The sequence below is a fragment of the Heterodontus francisci genome, chromosome 14 (genome assembly GCF_036365525.1).
Source record: "Heterodontus francisci isolate sHetFra1 chromosome 14, sHetFra1.hap1, whole genome shotgun sequence".
Taxonomy (NCBI): domain Eukaryota; kingdom Metazoa; phylum Chordata; class Chondrichthyes; order Heterodontiformes; family Heterodontidae; genus Heterodontus; species Heterodontus francisci.
In genome coordinates this window covers 35,263,158-35,285,528 of record NC_090384.1, presented here as the reverse complement: position 1 = coordinate 35,285,528, position 22,371 = coordinate 35,263,158, and the positions used below count along the sequence as shown (strand labels likewise).

Sequence of the window (22,371 nt, the reverse complement as noted above, 5' to 3'; positions counted from 1 at the left end):
TGAAAGTTGCTACCCAGGTTAATAGGGCTGTTAAGAAGGCATATGGTGTGTTAGCCTTTATTAGTAGGGGGATCGAGTTTCGGAGCCACGAGGTCATGATGCAGCTGTACAAAACTCTGGTGAGGCTGCACCTTGAGTATTGCGTGCAGTTCTGGTCACCGCATTATAGGAAGGATGTGGAAGCTTTGGAAAGGGTGCAGAGGAGATTTACTAGGATGTTGCCTGGTATGGAAGGAAGGTCTTACGAGGAAAGGCTGAGGGACTTGGGGTTGTTTTCGTTAGAGAGAAGGAGGAGGAGAGGTGACTTAATAGAGACATACAAGATAATCAGAGGGTTAGACAGCGTGGATAGTGAGAGTCTTTTTCCTCGGATGAGGATGGCAAACACGAGGGGACATAGCTTTAAGTTGAGGGGTGAAAGATATAGGACAGATGTCAGAGGTAGTTTCTTTACGCAGAGAGTAGTAGGGGCATGGAACGCCCTGCCTGCAACAGTAGTAGACTCGCCAACTTTAAGGGCATTTAAGTGGTCATTGGATAGACATATGGATGTAAATGGAATAGTGTAGGTCAGATGATCGGCGCAACATCGAGGGCCGAAGGGCCTGTACTGCGCTGTAATATTCTAATTCTAATTCTAAATGTCTGCCACTACTTACCTATCTTCTTACCTTTTAATCTATTTTTCCAGTCCACTTTAGCCAACTCTGTCTTGATACCTTTGTAATTATCTTTAAGCTTAAAGCACTAGTTTTGGACCCAAGTTTCTCACCTTCAAACTGGATGTGAAATTCTATCATGTTATAATCACTCTTGCGGAGAGTATCCCTTAATATGAGATCATTAATAAATCCTATCTCATCACACATTACCAAGTCTAAAATAACAGGTTCCCTGGTTGGTTCCACAATGTATTGTTCTAAGAAATTGTTCCAAACACACTCTATGAACTTAACCTCAATGTTACCTTTGCCGATCTGATTTGTCCAATCTATATGAAGATTAAAATCACCCATGATTATTGCAGTACCTTTCCTACAAGCCACTAATATTTCTTGATACATTGCCCTGTGTTGTCATGTTTAGGGGGCCTATAAATGACTCCCATGACTTCTTTCCCTTGCAATTTCTTATCTCCACCCAAACTGATTCTACATCTTGATATTCCGAGCCAAGATCTTTTCTCACTACTGTACTGATCTTATCCTTTATAACCAGAGCTACCTCACCTCCTTTTCCTTTCTGGCTATCCTGCATTACAACAGCAACGACACTTCAAAAAGTATTTCATTGACTGTAAAGCGCTTTGAGACTTCCAACAGTCATGAAAGATACTATATAAATGCAGGTCTTTCTTTTCTTTTTTTTCCTGAAATGTCAAATTCCTGAGTTAGGCACTCTGTAGACGTGTACTCTGTCAAAATGGACTCCGTGTTACTTACCTTCCCCAAGGACGTTGGTGAGAAACAATTATCACTTGTCCATATTGAGAACTAAAATAGTGAATTCTCTCTGGTATTACAAAAATTGTCAGTCAATATAAAAACTCAACATGTTGGATAATATTTCATCTCTGGGAATTGAGTTCAAAATCTGAAGGTGAAATGGAGGGATAGAATGGATGCAAAAGGTCAGAGTTAAAAGAATGGAGATGAAATTGTTGGATATAGAGCTGGAAGAGACTGCAGAGTCGGAAGGAGCTAGGCCAGAGATTGGTGGATGAGGATAAGGTTTTCGAATGTTACATGTTGACAACAGGGAGACAGTGGAAGCCATTGATTCCAGGATTAATAGGTGAGCAGGACTTAGTGCACGGCTCGAAGTGGGCAATGGAATTTTGGATCAGTTGGAGTTTAGGTTAGCGAAGTCCTGGAAGTGACAACAATGTGAATGAAGCTTTCAGCAATAGTGTTGTGGAGGTTGTCTTGGTGATGGAAAAAACATTGGGTATGAAACTCAGCTCAGGATCAAACAGAGCACTGAGGCTGCATGCAGTTGGATTTAGCCGGAAGAAACAGATGGAGGAGGGGGCAGGGAGAATTGTGTCTAGGTTTTGGGGGATCGGAGCTGAACAAGATAGTTTTGACCTTGGCTATGTTGAATTGATGAAAGTTCTGACTGATCCCCAACTTGCCTAGTGGTACCTGTGGAATCAGGCTTGGTGTCATCAGATGCATATGAAAGCTGAGCCCATCCCCACAGAGGATGCCACCAAAGTGCAGCAGATTGACTCCGAAAACAACACTGGGGAGGAAATAGATTTTGCTTTGGAGTTATGACAGTCACACCCACTGCCACCTCTGGGATCCTCAATCCTGGTGCTCCTGGCCCCACAAGGGAAATTGTTTGGCTTCCCTGGAGGCTCCTTTGTCATTCCTAGCACCTGATAAGTTGTTTCAGCCTGGCAGGAAAGTCACAGCAGCTACCCCATTCAGACCCTGCTTAAAATGCCATCAGGGATCCAACTGACATAATAAGGCCCAATTTACATATCTTCATGACCCATCTGCCTGGTTTCTGTCAGGTGAATAGGGTTAAAACTGACCTGTTTGATATTGAGTCTACACTCTTCCCTGTAGGTATGCACACCACTTACCTCAGTCTGGAGTAGAGCATGGCGACCCAACCCGAATCCCACGGGACCCGACATGTGTTGGGTTTGGGTCGGGTCGCTCTTCCGGGGCTGGTATTCGGGCTCGGGTCAGGTCGGGCCGTGTCGCACACAGTGACAGCCAGGATGTCAAGGCGGGAAACACTACGCACTAGTCTGCAGTGAGCGATTCCATCCAAGATAGAGCACAACCTCTTTAATATAATCAACTTTATTCCGGTGGTCAGGTCAGGTCAGGCACGGGAAAAAAATGAAAGGACTCGGGCTGGGTCGGATGTGGTTCTGACGGGCTCGGGTCGGGTTTCATTTTCAGACCCGAGCCAGCCTTTAGTTTGGAGAGCCTGGGTAGAAGTTGGCAGAGCCAAGACCTAGGGACCCACAACTACATGCAAGGGCACTACTAGTACTTAACCAGCTAAAATGGCTGTTGAGCAGTATAGGGCACTGGTAAGCTCCTGCTGCTGTCCAGAGGAACACCCTATCTGTAAGGGGATCGGTTTTCAGGGTTAACTGAAGCTAGTGGAAAGAATCCTAGCTCCCAGTAATAGGTCTATGTCCCCAGGCTTCATTAGTTAGCTAGACTGACGGGTTAACCATCAACAGTACCCTGGCTTATTGAAGACCTGCATACCCAGGTATCAAATACTGAGTCTGACACAGAGGGTTGAGAGGGTTCTGAATTTATATTTGCAGACATGTCATCTCAGAGCCCCTTAATCCCAAAGATGATGGCCACCATTTCACAATCTGAACTGGAATGAAGACAGAAACAATGATTTTGTAAAAGGAATGTATGCTTCTCAATTTTATTCAAAACTAATTCCACATACACAGACCACCCAATCAAAGCCAATTTTAGTGTCCTACCAAACCCAACTATAATCAGCACCTAGGACCATCTTGGCCTGGTTGGTGCTCATCAACTAAGCCAGTGGGCAAGCCCAATAATATTTCTTAGACTACCAGTCAGTCATTTTAAAACATAAAGACAAAAATGAAAGGACTTTTTCAGATTCAGCACAGTCATTATGTAGCCCAGTCGCAGTTCATCACTGATTATTCTCCTGTGACAGAAGACAGCATTTCAAACATTTTATCAATTCAATCAGAGAGCGTCACCTGAATAAATAACATTTTTTAAAAAGATTCTTCATCTAGAATACTTAATAAAAAAGCAAATTCTGTCTCCTGGAGTATTTTTGTAAACAATAAAGCCTCCTGAAGATGATATCAAACAGCAACATTCCTAGCTAGCAGTGTGGAGTAAAACTCAATTTCCATTTTATAAATTCAGAGCACATCATTCCAAGAACATCCTAAAAGGTTGCACCAATTCTCAATACAAGTAGTATAACATTTAGTCTCAATGGTTTTGTTTTAAATATTAAGAATTAAAATTCAGTTTCATAAATTACTTTTGAAAAACCCAACTTCCCTTCCCCCCTCTACTCAAGGGTTGATTTTCAAAGTAAGAAAAAATACAAGACGAAGTTGCTTTCCGTAAGCTTGATCATTGTCAAGTGAGGTGATGTTTCACAGAGGAAGCTGCACTGCTGTCTTCAAAGTCACCATGCAGAACTGATCCAGCTTTTGAAAAAAGTCCTTGGCATCAGTCTTCATTTAAATTTAGTCTTTCTTTGCATGTCACAACAGAAAGCAGCTCAATGGGTGTGATTACCAATACGTGCTTTCAGTAGCATGTATCCGTGTTCTTCTTGGCGAGCTGAAGATTCAGTGTTGTTTCTAGACTGCATTTTTGTAATAACCAAAATGGTGATCTCTCTCCAGACCAGGCTCTCCCTCAGAATAAGGCTTCATTAGGTCTGAGTTGAAGTGGCCAGCTTTACTGAGTACATGCACTGCCTGCATTGGCATAAACCAATGGGCAATGCATTTGAACCGGTTCTAGAAAGCCCGGGACAGGTTGAGTTACATGTTCCTTGAGTGAACATTTCCAGCAAGTTTGGTCCAAGAAGTAGAAATAGGTGTGTGGTTTTTTTTTGGTGAGCTTACGCTCAAAGGCCAGTGTTGGTTTTCTTGGGCTGGAGAGGGACACCATATGCTCAGAGATCCCCAACTATGTATAATCTTAATCCAATATATTGTATGCCAAAATAAAAACCTGCACAGAAAAATTAATATTACTGAACATACAAAGCTTGTGGTGTTTGCAACCGATGAGAAAAAACAGCAGCAATTGAATGGGTCACAGAGCTGGTAAAGCAGATGCCTACAAACTCATGGTCTCATGACAAGGAGAGAGGCCAAGATGTCTAAAGGATGATTACAATTTCCAGAACGTCTCAATTGGAAAAGATTCCAATATCCAGACTCAGGGTCCTTGCCTCTATTCTTTCTGGCTTCTGTCAAGTTCTTTTGTAGATGCGGACTAACCAGCAGCTAAAAAACAAGACCTTTGGAAATGCCAAGGAGAGAAATAAAATTAGATTTACAGAGAAAAGTTCCATTGTGGTTAGAATATGACAAACAGAGATCCTCTCCCACGTGGCTCGGTAATCGGCTAGATTGCCTATGGAGCATGCGTCTGCTGGTTTATGTTTTTTATTAAAGTGCATAGAGAAAGTTTCAACCCTCGTTTGGTCCTTTTGTTGTTTTCTTGGCCTGAGAATCCCACATCCCTCGCTTGGAGTGAAAGTAATGGTAGAAGTTTCTGAGGCGCAATCGTTCTACCTCAAGGCCACTCTGAAGAACCCTAGGAGATTAAAAAAAAGGTTTTTCATTGTATCGTCACAATTAATTGGTCATGCTGTTGCTGACTTGCAGCCAAATGAATAGGTGATGCCTGCTCTCAGTGCATTTAAATAAATTTCTTTTAAAACACTAATGAAATTGCTCCTTAAAATGTCCTCTCCATAATTTCACTTTAAAATGCCTTCTTGCTCAGACTGGCTCCCCATCCATCTCCACTATTTTTAGAATATACTCTGGATTCCTTCCATTTGGTGGTCCGTCTACTCAGAGTCTCTTTCCTGTGAGCCACTGCACACGCTCTCTGCTCCCACTGTTCAGACATTCATGTTCCACTGCTGCTCCACTCTCTCTCCGAGTCACTGTTGTTCCTTGCTTTCTCACACTGGTTGCTGTCTGTCTCTGGATCAATGCGGGCCCATTCTCTCTCTCTCTGGCTCAATGCATACCCACTCTCTCTCTTTGAGCCAATCCTGGTCCACTCTCTCTAGGCCAAAGCTAGACCACTCTCTCTCTCTGACCACTGCTGACCACCCTCCACACCCTCTCTCTCTCTCTCTTTAGACATTGCTGGCCCACTCTCTCTCTCTCTGTGGTCACTGCTGGTCCACGCTCTCTCTCTCTTTAGACACTGCTAGCCCACACTCTCTTGCTCTCTTGTTATGAAAGTGCTTCCATTTTTTGTTAAATTTTTTTGAGGACACATATTTAAAGTGTGGAAATGGATTCATTTTGGAAGACTGAAGATTTCATAGATGGTGGACTTCATTTTTTGTTGAAAGTTCACTGAAGGGACACTGCGAGGTCTTGTTTGAAGACAACCTTTATTGGATATCACATGCTTTAAGCTCAATAAACAATGGAAACCTTGGTGACTTGAGGGAGATGTTTGTGGAGAAGTGATATGTCAAGATTCATGAGGGTCAGGAGGTGGTTTCGCTTCTAAGATATTGTTTTGGTTCAGTTGGGGTGTGGACAATGTTGAAAAGCAGTTGGTTTTGCAGCCTGCTGAAAAGAAACCCCAGCTCATCTTTCCTGCACCTCTCTAAGCGACCCTGAGAAATCCAGTGTGTCAGCTCTTCTTTCTCTAACTCTTTGAAAAAACCCTGCAAATCCAGAGTGTGATAACTGAAACCCCTGATGCCACATTTCTCCTGGAAAGCCTACCAGACTATTTTGCGACATCTCCAGAATGAAATGCTTCTGAAACGATCCCAGTGACCTGTCTCCGTATACCCAGATGCTAGACCAAAAGGGACAACTGACATCCTTCCATATCTTCTCTTTTTGTCTTCAAGAATTAGTAAGTATTTGGCCAAAGTATTCTTTTTTTTGTGTGTTTTTTTGGTAAAAGACCTCTGCAGAGAGAATTTCTTTTTTTTTCTCCTGTGTGTGCGTGTGTATGTGGAAGTGTCAGTGTGTGTGTGGAGTATTTAAAAAGGGAACTTTCATATTTCAATCTGTGTGTTAATGCTTTGCTTCATTACTGGATAAGTTTTTTTTATAATAAACTGATAATTTTGCTGTTTATTAAAGAAACCTGGTTGGTGTATTTTATTCTGGGATAAAGAGTATATGATTGACCCTATCAGTACCTGGGTAAACATTTAATATATGTGAGACCTGTGGAGAAGTGGGACTAGACAAGACAGTGCACTCCTCCCACCTCGGTCCTAACACTCTCTCTAGATACTGCTGGCCCACTTTCTCTCTCTTCTCTCTGCACACTGCTGGCTCACTCTCTCTCTTTCTCTGGACAGTACTGGCAGCATAAACTGGGGGGGGGGGGGGGGGAGTGCAAGTGAAAATGGCAGCACTAATGGGGAAGCATGCTGCAAGGTTGACAGAGAGGCAGTGGCACTTGCTCCCAAGGGGCTAGCCAGGGAAAGCCTTGGGGGAAGTGGCCTGCAAAGAACACACAGGACTAGGACAGCGGCCACTGGCCATGGGCCTGATCCACCAGTCTTTGTGGCCTCCCACCCCCCCCCACCAAGGAAGAGGAGCAGCATAGAGGGAGGGAGGTCCAAGCACTCGGGGATGGGGGGGGGGGGGGAAACAGCAGGAATGCCTGGAGCAGCAAGCGGGCCAGCCTCCGGGTGGGCACAGAGGGGAAGGGCACAAAGGGGCACACCAACAGCATCGCATGCAAAGAAGGGCCTATCTCTGGGAGAGAGTCTATCATACAGAGTCTACTGTACATGTTCAACTATCACCAGATGTCTGAGTTGCAGTGTCAGCACAGATTGAGGCTCTCCAGGGAGGCAACCACCGATTTACACACTATGCTTCAGGACAAGCTGAGACCAATGGGATTTAGTGGACACCCAATTCCCATGACCCTGAAAATCACTGTGGCTCTCAACCTCTACACCTCCAGATCTTTCCAGGGATCCAAAGGGGGCATGGGGGGATCTTACAGGCTGCATCAGTGCATCAAGGAGGTGACTGCGCAAACCGACCCAGACAGTCAGGTGGAGAGGTCCATCGGCTTCGGGAGCCATCACTGGATTCCCCCAGGTTCAAGGTGTGATCGACTGCACGCATGTGGCCATCATGGCTCCCATGGACCAGCAGTCCTTCATCAACAGGAAGGATTTTCATTCCATTAATGTACAACTGGTCTGCGACCACCGAAAGCAGATTCTTAAGGTGTGTACGTGATTCCCAGGAAGCAGCCATGACATCTACATACCCAGGCAGTTCCAGATGCCAGAGCTGTTTCAGCGCCCTGTCCGCCTTCAGAGATGGATTCTTGAGGACAAAGGCTACCCATTGAAACCATGGCTACTCACACCAGTGAGGAATACTCGCAATGCAGTGGAGGAAAGTTACAATATCTGCCATAGCTTTACCCGAGCGACCATCGAGCAGGCCATTGGGCTGCTGAAGATGAGATTCAGGTGCCTGGATCGATCTGGCAAAGCCCTTCAATATGCCCCAGTGAGGGTTTCATGCATCGCGGTGGTCTGCTGTGCTCTGCACAACCTAGCACTGCAAAGGGGGAGGCCTTGAATAATATGGACATCATTGATCGCCATTCCTCCTCCAACGAGGATGTGGAGGAGGCTGCACCAGAGGCAAGGGGAAATGAGAGAGGCACAAGGAAGACTCAGGACAATCCCATTTCTTGTTACCCTGATACCCTTTCACAATCAGTGCAATAAAAGCTCACCTTTCTGCGGACATGCTGTCACCTCTTTCATGTCGCACTCCATCGCCAAGCACCCAGGTTCACAGTGCACACTGACAAAGCTGAGGGGCTGACCAAACGCAGCCTACTCCAACACTTGCAGCCCATTGAGGGATCAAGGCAACAAGAATAGAAAGATGACCAACAGCAGTGTCTCTAACACTTATTGAGTTCCAGTACATAATAAAGCCTTAACATGTACAAAGTCTAAACACCCATGAACCCCAAGTTCTAGGTGCTCTTCTTAACTCGCTTGCGTGTGCTCCTACGAGGTGCCACACCTGCGCTTGGAGTTGTGGTGGAAGTAGGCTGCTGATCGGGCTGCCCTCTGGCTGCTTGAAGCATGGAGAACCCCGGCATACTGAGGGACTCCTACAGAGCTGCAGGACTCTCCTATGTCATCGTGGCTACTGGAGGCACTGGTGTCACTGGCAGAGGGGCTGAGGTGCCACTGTCCAAACCAGGAGTGCTCTGAGAGGAGATCCCAGATACAGAGGGGAACTGCTCCTCCTCCCTTGCCAGGCACACTTGCACCTCGCTGCTGAACTGAGAAGGACGAGCACTGCGTGGAGACTCCAGGTGTCTCGTTCCCCCTCTCGCCTTGCCACTGCTGCATGGACAAGGCGATGGCATGTAGATCTGTGCGCATCTCCAACATCCACTGAGTGGTTTGCCAGATTTGGCTTTCCAGGAGGGTCCATGGAGGAAGCCATGCGCACACACACGTGAGACATAGCAGCACCCATGGCCTGGATGGACTCCTCCGTGCATCGGTGCGGATAGCCTCTGACAGCTCCGCCAGATGTTCACTCACCTTTCTCTGTACCTCCAGCAGGTGCGATGTTGCTGACTACTCCGAAGGCACGTTTTCAGCCTGGGGCTCAGCACGGGTCTGGCCTCCCACAGTCCTCTGACTGTCAGTGCCCTCGGCTGTCACAGCCTCCTTCAGCTGCTCAGATGTGTCCTGTGAAGTTCTCACCAAGTTGTGACCCTTGATCTAATTGCAAACGCATACCCACCAATGTGAGAGTTTCTGCATTGGTGGAAGCTACAGGGGAAATGATGTGACAGTGCATCCTCTGAAGATCCCTCCTCCTCCTCAGAGGTGGAAGGATGGCCCCTACTCTCTCTAGCTGCATGCCCTTTGGGATTACAAGATCACAAGAGAACACAAACATTTAAGGACACAAAAGGTTAGTAGGCAGGTACAGCAAGTGATTAAGAGAAATGCAATGTAGTAATTTATTGCATGGGAAATGGAATATAAAAGTAGAGATGTTTTGCTAGAGTTGTACAGGGCATTGGTCAGACCACATCTAGAGTATTGTGTACAGTTTTGTCTCCTTAATTCAGAAAAGATATAATTGCATTGGAGCAATTCAGAGAAGCTTCACCCAACTGATTCCAGGGGTGAAAGGGTTATATTATGAGGAAAGCTTGGACAGGTTGGGTCTGTATTCATTGGAGTTTAGACGGATGAGAGGTGATCTTATTGAAACATATAAGATCCTGAGTGGACTTCACAGGATGGATGTTGAAAGGATGTTTCCCCTTGTGGGAGACACTAAAACTAGGTGGCACAGTTTAAAATTAAGGGGTCTCCCACTTAAGACAAAGATGGGGAGAAATGTTTTTCTCTCAGAGGGTCATGAGCCTGTGGAACTCTCTTCCCTGGAGAGCGGTTGAGACAGGGTCATTGAATGCTTTTAAGGCAGAGGTAGAAGATTCTTGACGAACACGGGAGTAAAAGAGTATCAGGGGTAGGCAGGAAAGTGAAGTTGAGTCCACAATTAGATCAGCCATGATCTTACAGAATGGCGGAGCACGTTCGAGGGGCTGAATAGACTACTCCTGCTCCTAGTTTGTATGTTCATATTCAGGGCTTCACATCTCCTCATCCCAGCCATGCCTGATTTGGAGCTCCATGTGTCCAGTGGTGGCCACATGAGCACTATGCTTTATGTGTGGGTCAGATACACCCTTGTGCCCCTGCACTTGTTCACTCAATTTCCTGTGATGACACTAAAATAAAAGCAAAATACTACGGATGCTGGAAATCTGAAATAAATGCAGAAAATGCTAGAAATACTCAGCAGGTCTGGCAGCATCTGTGGAGAGAAAAGAGTTAATGTTTCAGGTCTGTGACCCTTCATCAGAACCAGCATTTTCTGCTTTTATTCCTGTGATGACACTCCTGTTTCGCCATCAGCAGTCACTACGCTGCCCTGTGACCCTGCCAGTTCCAGGGCCTCCTCCTCTGCCAGTGTCAGCAAACGCAGGTCTGGGAGGCCTCCACCAGTCTTGGCCATCTCGTTATTGTTGTGTGCCCGTTTCTCCTGCAAACAGAAAGAGGAAGACTGTTAGTTTCCCCATGAAGATTAGCACAACACTTATGCTGGTGGCAGCTCTTTAGTCCATGATGAGGGCTCACAAATGCCTCCTCTATATATCTGCTCTCGAGAGACCTTGTGGGGGTCAGCAGAGACAGATGGCCACCTCGTGCCTAGATACAGTCATGCATTTGCCAGGATCTGTTGCTGCCTGACCATTTTGCCACCAGCTGGGTGGTCATTCCCTCCATAGTTAGCACACCCTCTCAGGTTGCCACATGCAAGCCCCAAAGAGGAAAGTGGTATGAAGAACTCACCTTGTCGGGGCATAGGAGGTCATTGACCTGGTTGCGGCACTGTGCTCATGTTTTGAGGGTGACCCCCACGGCTGCTGACCTCCTCTGCAATCTCCGTCCAGCCTTGCTTGGTCAGGTGGGCCGGTGTCTTCTTCCCATCCCTTAGGAAGAAGGCCTCCTGCCTTGTCCCTGCAGCCTGGTGGAAAATCTGGAGGGAGGCATCGCTAAACTGTGGGGCCACCCAGTGTCTTCCTTCTGGCATGGTTGCAGGAGACTTCTGATCAGCCACTTTGGGATCCTCTGTACTGCTGGTCAGGTGAAGGGTCCTCTGCACTGTTGGTGAGGTGGAGGGTCCTCTGCACTGTTGGTGAGGTGGAGGGTCCTCTGCACTGTTGGTGAGGTGGAGGGTCCTCTGCACTGCTGGTCAGGTGATGGGTCCTCTGCACTGTTGGTGAGGTGGAGGGTCCTCTGCACTGTTGGTGAGGTGGAGGGTCCTCTGCACTGCTGGTCAGGTGATGGGTCCTCTGCACCGCTGGTCAGGTGGAGGGTCCTCTGCACCGCTGGTCAGGTGGAGGGATCCTCTGCAATGCTGGTAAGGTGGAGGGATCCTCTGCACTGTTGGTGAGGTGGAGGGTCCTCTGCACTGCTGGTCAGGTGATGGCTCCTCTGCACCGCTGGTCAGGTTATGGGTCCTCTGCACCACTGGTCAGGTGGAGGGATCCTCTGCAATGCTGGTAAGGTGGAGGGATCCTCTGCACTGTTGGTGAGGTGGAGGGTCCTCTGCACTGCTGGTCAGGTGATGGCTCCTCTGCACCGCTGGTCAGGTTACGGGTCCTCTGCACCACTGGTCAGGTGGAGGGATCCTCTGCAATGCTGGTCAGGTGAAGGGATCCTCTGTTCTGCTGGTCAGGTGGAGGGTCCTCTGCACTGCTGGTCAGGTAGAGTGTCCTCTGCAATGCTGGTCAGGTTGAGTGTCCTCTGCAATGCTGGTCAGGTAGAGGGGTCTTCTGCATTGCTGGTCAGGCAAGTGTTTCAAACAAGGCAACACTGCATGCAGGGCTGGCAGAGCTTTAAATATGGCAGCAGCACCTGCCTTTGAGTCAGCTGAGACTGCCGTCAGCATCTCATTGCCCGCCTCCGCTCTTTAATTTGACGGGACCTGTGCCTCCCCTCAATTAATTAGCTGGCTGCCAGGTGATCGCATTTGGTTGGCTGCAAGACGCTTGTGTGGAAGCGACACCCACTTCTGGTGCTGCCGCCTGGACCTGAGGCTTCCGAACTAAATTCAGCCCTCTCTCTTTGGAGATTACTGGCCCACTCTCCCTTTCTCTCTCTTAGGACATTGCAGACAACTGGCCTACCCTCCCTCTCTGTCCTGCTGCCTCTTTTCTTTTGCCACTTCCACCAAAAATCTCACATCACTGGATAACACGTCTAGCTGCTCTGGTCACTGTGTCGTGATATAAACATGGGAACATAGAAAAACGAGTAGAATATTTATCCTTGAGCTTTTCTGCTATTCAATGAGATCATGGTTGATCTGTGACCTAACTCCATATACCCACCTATGCCCCATATCCCTTAATACCATTAGTTGACAAAATCTATTAATCTCAGATTTAAAATTAACAATTGACCCAGCATCAGCTACCATCTGCAGAAGAGAACTCCAAATTTCTACCATGCTTTGCATGAGGAAGCATTTCCTAATTTCACTCCTGAAAGGCTTGGTTCTAACCTTTAGGCTATGCACCCTAGTCCTAGCCTGCCCAACCACTGGAAATAGTTTCACTCTAATCTATCTTATCAGTTCCCTTTAATATCTTGAAAACTTTAATAAGATCACCTGTTAACCTTCTAAATTCCATGGAATACAACCGTGGCTTGTTTAATCATTCTTTGTAACTTAGCCCTTGGATCCTAGGTATCATTCTGATAAACCTATGCTGCACTCCCTCCAAAGCCAATATATCCTTTCTAAGGTGTTGTGCCAAGAAATGCTCAGAGTCCTCCAGGTGTGGTCTAATCACAGCTTTGTATAGCTGTAGCATAACTTCCACTCCCTTGTGTTCTATTTAGCGTTTTACATTATTTTCTGTACATGTCCATGACATTTTAACAAGCTATGTACATGGACCCCCAAGTCTCTTTGGACCTCCACTTTTACTAGCTCTGCACTGTTTAGAAAGTACCCTGTTCTATCATTTTTAGGTCCAAAATGGATGACCTCACACTTGCCTATATTGAAATCCTTTTGCCACATTTTTGTCCATTCACTTAATCTATTGATATCTCTGGAATTTTATGCTTCCATCTACACAATGCTGCCAATCTTTATGTCTTTCTATCTCATCATCTAAGTAGTTAATAAATAAAGTTGAGCCTCCAGCACAGATCCCTGTGGGACACCTCTAGTCACATCCTGCCAATTAGAGCACCTGCCCATTATTGTACTGTGTGCTCCTGCCTCTCAGCCAATTTCCTAACCAGGTCAATAATTTGCTTTCAATTGCATGAGCTTCAACTTTAACTAACCATCTCTTATGGTTTATCGAATGCCTTCTGGAAGTCCTTATAAAATAACATCCATAGACATTCCCCCGTCCACTACTTTATGGCTGTGAAATCACCTCTTATGATCAGTAGTGTGGCTATAGAGGCTATGCCCCAAACTCTTTGGTGACCCTAGGGTTAAATCCTTAGAAAACTGCATTTGTTTTATTTAATTCAAAATGTGATGGCATAAATCAACTTAAAATGAAAAATATCAAAGGATAGCACAAAATAGAAAGGAGGCAAACCCATCTGATATTACCTGTCCAGTAGCTCCCAATCCTCTCCACCCCATCGGTCCCGGAATTCCTCTGTGTTCATTCCTCCGATCTTGTCAAAATCGCTTTTAAAGATACCAAACAGTCCAAATCCATTTACTTCCCAGTACCCTTGAGGATGCATTAAAAGGAGAAGAGGGGTCAGTGTTTGGGACACTCGACTTGGTGCGAATGATCTGCTCAAAAATAGCTATGAACTAAATAACTGGCACACTGACAGCAGAGCATAGTCCATCAGTGTTTAAATGAACCCAGTGACATAGCAACCAAACAGCAACAAAACTGTTACCCTTGTGATCTCAACGTGATCCTGCTATTTTTGTTTCTCCAGTTTTCTCTTGAAGGAGTTGACACCTTGTCAAGGATAGGGTTTTACATGTGCCATCAGCCCTCTGATTCCTCATTCAATTGACCACTCCTCATGTGTGAGACTTGGCATGGAGGTTCCGCAGACTATTTGAGTATGTGGACACCAAAGCCAAGTCTGCCTGCCCTCAACTAGCATCCATATGTGCACCTTCAAACAGGGGTCATTGGATGGTCTTCTCCACATGTACCTTGCATCAATTTTTCCCCTTCATTAGCCCAGAAGCACTGTACCCAATTATCACACCCCTGAAGTCATCTTGATTGAGATCAGCTAGCACAGCATAGATGGGGGAAATCAAATCTGGAACCATCGAGTTTTGCGTGGCTGTGTGTCACACTAGGCCTTTCCCACTGGGTCATGAATAGATGAGCGTTTTCAAAACTCATTTCTGGAGTGTGTATTTCAAGCTTTGAAAATAAATTAACTGACAGCATTCACTCACATCTTTATTAGTTACTCGAAATATAAAGGTCAGATGGCACCAAATTGAGATCACGAGGGTGACAGTTTGATAAAATCACTCCACTTGCAGCAAGTATATTAATTGGAAAAATATCAGAAGAAATTCTCGGCACCAATTGTGTCTGTTCTGTGTCTAAGCCTGTGATAATGAAACAGCTTCAAAAAAAGGGTTTTTCACTTTTGCGGTATATTCTACAAACCTGCAATTACAGCCACGAGGAGATTTCTTATCTGCCTGTCATGAAACTCTAGAGCCACAGGCCATAAGAGAAATATGAGGATGGTACAGGACAATAAATCACCTGTCCTGTAAAACTGTTTCCTTGCTGTAATGTGTAATATTACAATCCTGCAGCTGGAATAAACACTCAATTAAAAAATGGCAGATTGAAGGCTCATCAATCCCCACACAGCATCAGCTTCTGGCGCTGGTGAACAATACTCTTGCTTTAGCAGAAAATAATCCAAATTTGAACCACTTCACTTGAATGCAACAATCTAATACATGGGTTAGAAGTATCCTAGGGCTAGATTCTAGCATCAACCCTCAGCAGCTGACGTGCCCAGCAGACTAGGCCAGCTCCATTTGCCCTGCATTCCGTTCCACTTTAGGCAAGATCGTCAGTTACACAGGAATGCAAACACCTTTTTGTGTTACTTATGGGGCAGCTGAAGAAGAAGAATCGTTATAAGGACCCTCTTGTGACGACTAGGCGAAGTCATAATGTGGGTTATGGTAGACTTCCACCAGCAATGAGCAGCTGAACACCCTGATAAATAAAAAGGTTGACTGTGAATATGGCCACCTCAATCAGTCCCAGTAAATTATAGCTGGACTGGGATCTCTCAAGAGATTAGGTTGCTGAGGGCCTTAAACTGGTCTACTGGTTGAAAACCTTCTGTTGGCAAATTTGGAAAAAAAAGTTCCGAAGTATCATTAAAGTGTAGATCATAAGATACATATGGATGAACAAAGCCATTCAGTTCATCCATTCAGAAGGATTCTGCAAATCACTCCAACACAAAATCTAAATGTTTCTTAAATAAGTCCAGAAGTTTAGCCTTTACCAGCCTATCCAGTATTCCGAAGGAGAATATACTCAAATAGTGCACGCATGGCCAAATTAAAGTAAACTTTCACCTCCAGCCATGTGATGATAATCACATACTGCCATGCAGTCTTAAGATGGAAGGTGGGCTTCCTGCCAGAAGATCACTTACCATCAGGCTCATTGGGAGAGCTGCCACAGCCCAGTCGCATCACAATGGGGGCATATGCCAGTTTCCCTTCTATACAGTGCTTTCTAATATTGTCTATGATGTTGATAGGGAAATGGATGTGCAGATCACACAGGAACAGAATTGAGTGGCTATCCTGAAGGAGAGAGACAGAAACAACATCACATTATTCCAGAATAAAGGAAATACTTCAAAATACTTTTAGTCCCAGTGGGACTAAAGGAAGGGGGAAAGGAAATATCCTAGACTGGTACATGATTGAGGTTAAAAAGATAGCTTGGAGAAAGACAAAGTAATTGCGCCCATTGAGCCTGCTCCTTCTAACAGACCAAGTACTTGGATTCTCCATTGGCTCCAAGCAGCCATTCATCCATGGCACAGCTGACAAAAAGACACTTTCAGCCTCCAGTTAGTGGAATAAAGGGGTCCGCCTCGGCTCAGTGGGTAGTACCTGCAGCTCTGAGTCAGAAGATTGTGGTTCAAGCCCTACTCCCGAGACTTGAGCACAAAGTTCAGGCTGATATTTCAGTGCGGTACTGAGGGAATGTTGCACGTCAAAGATCTCTCCCCAACGTCCTAATCAACATTTATTCTTTAACCAATACCTAAAACAGATGATCTGGCCATTTATCTCATTGTGGGAGCTTGCTATGCACAAATGGACTGCTACGTTTCCTACATTACTACACTTCATAAGTACTTCATTGGCTGTAAAGTGGTTGGGACAGCCTGAATTCATGAAGAATGCTGCAAGTCTTTTCTTCCTTAAAGAAAATCAGTGAGTGAGGCAGCAAGACTAATGTATTAGGTTAAGGTAGCCCCAAAAACTGCTATGGAAAATAAATACTTTTCATAGCAGAATGAAATGATTAAACCTCTCCCGTTGGTTCTAAAACCCTTATTTGTTACTAACTCCTCCCTCATGGATGTCCTACAATATTTTTTCACCCTGCCACCTCCTTAAAGGTGATGGGGGTGGCTCTGTAGGGTGGTAGCTTGTCCATTATTTACATGTATACATCAAAACAGACTGTTGGCAGGCTAATCAGCTGTGGAAAGCATCATAGAAAGCCTGACGATATTCACACAGAACATTCATGTACTTACTTTCCATGGGGGTCACTAGCCCAGTGATCACTGGTAGGAACCCAAACTGATTTTCTCCTGTCCCTAGCCCATGGTTGCAAAGCCTATTTTAGCATAGCTCAGGAATTGAATCTAGTACCTAATGATTTTATTACTACACTGGTGGTTGCTTTCCCCACTAGGTGAGGTGGGGGGAGCTATATTTTTGGCTTTTAAAGGTATTAAAACGATTCTATTGTGCTGCAGTGGTTGGGGGAGGTCAATCAACCAATTAGCTCATCCATCCAGAACTAACCCGCAGTGCTTTCATCACAACTTGCAACCTTTTCTGAACTATTTTTGTCTCCACCTACTTCAAAGTCCATTCCACATATTCTTTGTGAGAAGAACTTTTTGATGTTTGTCTTTTGCCAGTTTGAACTTCTTGTCATGGTTTAATTTGAAATAGCACTCCAGATTTACTGTCTCTATTTTATGTAGCTCTATAATAAGATCTCCTTTCCAGACCAAAATAGAAAGTAAACACAAAGCTCCAGGCAAGCACAAAGGCTGTATTATTATTGAAAGGCACTGTCACCAAAAGGTGGAAATGTTAAAGGAATTTATCAAAGCAACACAGAGCTGGAAGCTTCTCCTTATTCTTCAGTGACTCATTCTTCTCTTTGAGAAAGAGACACAAAGAGATATGGACACACATCGAGAGAGGCATAATTAACCCTTTTTAGTTCATTTCCTGCGTCCCTGTGAAACACTTTTTGGTGCTATTGCTTGCAAATGAGAAGTTAGAAATGGACACACAAACAAATGCACACAGGCTAGATATAATGGCCCCCTGGAGACTGGCTAGGAGGGAGGGGGCCCATAGAACTGGGACGAGAGGCAGTGGAGGTGGGTGAGTGGGGGAGTGCAGCGGAGGGCCCATCACCTTCCCATCACAGTGCAATTAAACCGGCAGTTGGAAAAACCGAAGATGGCCTTCCTGCCAAGAGACCAAAGAGACCCTTGTGGCTAATCAATAGCCGCTTAAGGGCCTCTACCTGCTACTGCTGGAATTAAGCCAATAGTGAGGGCCTCCGCCACGTGGGGAGGTTGCCCAGTAAAATGAGGTGGGGGGGAGCCCTCCTTCATGGGCAATCTATGGCCCACAAAGGGCCCCCCGCGGCAAACAGCCCACCTCCCGTAACACCTAGCCCCCACACTCATCACGCACCCTCCTCGCCCCCATTGCCGGGGCCTGCCAGACTGGCCCCGTTAACACTGCCTCACTTAGCTTCTCTCTGAGTGTCCAGCACTGGGCCTGTCCAGAGGCCTCCTGTAGAACCGGCAATGGCCACTGCTCCCGGTGGTACTGCTGATACTACTGAGCTGCCAGCCCTGTGATTGGCCGACAGCTCTTGGCGGTGGGATCCCTGTCCTTAAAGGGACAAAGATCCTGGCACCAAGTACTTAAGTGCCTGAATGCAGTAGAACCACGCTGAAGAGGCTCCAAAAGGCTGAGATGTGATTCCCATTCACCCTTTTGGCCCGGCACAAGGAACCCCGCTGGCATGACTAAATCCAGCCTGCAGCATAAATAGATATGGAGAAAATAGTAAATGAGTTTCCAGTGGTGACAGAAAAAGTAATGGATTATTTCACAATGTAGGACAGTGTGTACTTAACGCCATTGGACAGAGACGCCCACTCTACATTGTAATAATGATTCATAACAAACAAAACCTAGTGAACAATAAGATCAGTTTATAATCATTTCTTTTCAGGTTGAAATGAACCAAAAAGAGTATTAAAATAACATACTAGTGTAATGAAGGATGTCTCAGAATTTTATATTGGTCTTTTTGATGTAATACAATAGAAAAAATTACAGATGAATGTGATCTGTGTTTTTTGTGTACTGATCCAGCTGAAGTTTTTAAAACAAACACAAGGAAGCAGCAGAAGGCACGTATTGCATTGTTATTGTATGTGAGCACTGGCTGCAGAGTGACTCCAGAACTGGGACACTGACCACAGTCAGTCCAGAACTGGGAGACTGACCGCAGTCAGTCCAGAACTGGAAGACTGACCGCAGTCAGTCCAGAACAGGCAGTCTGACTGCAGAGTCAGTCCAGAACTGGGAGACTGGCTGCAGAGTCAGTCCAGAACTGAGAGACTGACCGCTGTCAGTCCAGAACTAGGAGACTGGCTGTAGTCAGTCCAGAACTGGGAGACTGACCACAGTCAGTCCAGAACTGGGAGGCTGACTGCAGATTTAGGTGTAGCAGAGCTATAGAGTTAGTTTGACAGCAGAAACAGTGGCTACAGTCAGACTTGGATTGTCGGGGAGTAGTGGTTGCAGAGTTGTACTGGGGACAGAAAGGGAGTGCCTGCAAAATCAAGCCAGATCAGGGTCACAGAGTCAGGCAAGGCAAATACCAGCTTCAGAGTCCAACCAAGATCAGTGTCATTAGTCCTTTGAAGTAATATGACCTTTAAGGCACTGTTTCTGTTTGACAGGAAAGAATCATTTGTCAGCAAGTGAACACACCAAATGGACACACCAGTGGGAACATGGGTTTAAGGTAATGATTAACACAGACAATAAAGCTTATTACAAAGCTTTTATAAAGCTACACTAGCTGGTATTTCAATCAAATTAAAAACAAAAGTGTTTTCTGGGTAGTTGCTAGTCCAACAGCAGCCTTTATCACCAAGCAGATCAAATATAAGATTTTTCTTGTTCCGAGAAATGGAAGTGATGATATTCTGAATGCAATGACTGATCACAAACATGCTCTGATGAGCTTTTCCATTAAGCCGATAACCGGATTCCCTCCATTGCCAATAACCACACAGAATGCTGAATCCACAAGCAGCTTTGTTGAAACAGAAGCAAACCTAAATGGAAATACACATTTTGTCCCCTGGTACCAATAATTATCAATGTACAGAACTGTATGCCAGTGCGATATTTAATCTTAAAAAGGATTTAAGTCCATTATACTGCACATTTACTGCAATATTCAACAAATCCTGTCAAAGAATGATAAAGTTTTACAGCACAAATTAAGGCCATTTGGCCCATCAGGCTTGTGCCAGCTCTTTGAAAGAACTATCCAATTAGGCCCACCCAGAGTATAGGAGGAGTGGACAGGGATAAGTGATCTCTTGATGGCTGATGTGCTAGATGGTGCCAGACTGTCTCATGACCCAGCTGAGGGAGATAAAGAGCCACCTCTAAGCAAAGAGACACTCAGAGCAGATGCCAGTATGAAAAGTTCCACTAGCTGTGCAATTGTATTTGACTGCAACAGGTGACATCTGCTAGTCTTCTCTTCTTTGGCCTCCTTATCTCGAGAGACAATGGATACGCGCCTGGAGGTGGTCAGTGGTTTGTGAAGCAGCGCCTGGAGTGGCTATAAAGGCCAATTGTAGAGTGACAGGCTCTTCCACAGGTGCTGCAGAGAAATTTGTTTGTCGGGGCTGTTGCACAGTTGGCTCTCCCCTTGCGCCTCTGTCTTTTTTCCTGCCAACTACTAAGTCTCTTCGACTCGCCACATTTTAGCCCCGTCTTTATGGTTGCCCGCCAGCTCTGGCGAACGCTGGCAACTAACTCCCACGACTTGTGATCAATGTCACAGGATTTCATGTCGCGTTTGCAGACGTCTTTAAAGCGGAGACATGGACGGCTGGTGGGTCTGATACCAGTGGCGAGCTCGCTGTACAATGTGTCTTTGGGGATCCTGCCATCTTCCATGCGGCTCACATGGCCAAGCCATCTCAAGCGCCGCTGACTCACTAGTGTGTACAAGCTGGGGATGTTGGCCGCCTCGAGGACTTCTGTGTTGGAGATACAGTCCTGCCACCTGATGCCAAGTATTCTCTGGAGGCAGCGAAAATGGAATGAATTGAGACGTTGCTCTTGGCTGACATACGTTGTCCAGGCCTCGCTGCCATAGAGCAAGGTACTGAGGACACAGGCCTGATACACTCGGACTTTTGTGTTCCGTGTCAGTGCGCCATTTTCTCACACTCTCTTGGCCAGTCTGGACATTGCAGTGGAAGCCTTACCCATGCGCTTGTTGATTTCTGCATCTAGAGACAGGTTACTGGTGATAGTTGAGCCAAGGTAGGTGAACTCTTGAACCACTTCCAGAGCGTAGTCGCCAATATTGATGGATGGAGCATTTCTGACGTCCTGCCCCATGATGTTCGTTTTCTTGAGGCTGATGGTTAGGCCAAATTCACTGTAGGCACTCTTCAGTGTGAGATGTTAAAGCAGCATCGTCAACAAAGAGCAGTTCCCTGATGAGGACTTTCCGTACTTTGGACTTCGCTCTTAGACGGGCAAGGTTGAACAACCTGCCCCCTGATCTTGTGTGGAGGAAAATTCCTTCTTCAGAGGACTTAAACGCATGTGAGAGCAGCAGGGAGAAGAAAATCCCCAAAAGAGTGGGTGCGAGAACACAGCCCTGTTTCACGCCACTCAGGATAGGAAAGGGGTCTGAAGAGGAGCCACCATATTGAATTGTGCCTTTCATATTGTCATGGAATGAGTTGATGATACTTAGTAGCTTTGGTGGGCATCCAATCTTTTCTAGTAGTCTGAAGAGACCACGTCTGCTGACGAGGTCAAAGGCTTTGGTGAGATCAATGAAAGCAATGTAGAGGGGCATCTGTTGTTCACGGCATTTCTCCTGTATCTGACGAAGGGAGAACAGCATGTCAACGGTCGATCTCTCTGCACGAAAGCCACACTGTGCCTCAGGGTAGATGCGCTCGGCCAGCTTCTGGAGCCTGTTCAGAGCGACTCGAGCAAAGACTTTCCCCACTATGCTGAGCAGGGAGATTCCACGGTAGTTGCTGCAGTCACCGCGGTCACCTTTGTTTTTATAGAGGGTGATGATATTGGCATCGCGCATGTCCTGGGGTACTGCTCCCTCGTCCCAGCACAGGCATAGCAGTTCATGTAGTGCTGAGAGTATAGCAGGCTTGGCACTCTTGATTATTTCAGGGGTAATGCTGTCCTTCCCAGGGGCTTTTCCGCTGGCTAGAGAATCAATGGCATCACTGAGTTCCGATTTTGTTGGCTGTATGTCCAGCTCATCCATGACTGGTAGAGGCTGGGCTGCATTGAGGGCAGTCTCAGTGACAGCATTCTCCCTGGAGTACAGTTCTAAGTAGTGCTCAACCCAGCGGTCCATTTGTTTGTGTTGGTCAGTGATTATGTCCCCTGATGACATCTGCCAGTCTGCAGTGCGCCAATCC

General features: G+C 46.0%; 1 protein-coding gene across 2 annotated transcripts in view; it reads right to left on the bottom strand.

The window, feature by feature from the left end:
- Positions 1 to 3,416: 3,416 nt before the first annotated feature.
- The window catches only part of b4galnt4a (beta-1,4-N-acetyl-galactosaminyl transferase 4a), a 973,366-nt gene continuing 954,411 nt past the window's right edge, over positions 3,417 to 22,371 (bottom strand). The window contains exons 18-20 of one of the 2 annotated variants that reach the window (XM_068045982.1): positions 16,021 to 16,174; positions 13,952 to 14,078; positions 3,417 to 5,324 (exon numbers count right to left, since the gene is read on the bottom strand). In XM_068045982.1, the coding sequence (XP_067902083.1) occupies positions 5,198 to 5,324; positions 13,952 to 14,078; positions 16,021 to 16,174 (408 nt within the window). In that variant the 3' untranslated portion in view covers positions 3,417 to 5,197. Of the gene's footprint in view, positions 5,325 to 13,951; positions 14,079 to 16,020; positions 16,175 to 22,371 lie in introns of those variants that run through there. The other variant, XM_068045983.1, reaches the window with a different exon arrangement.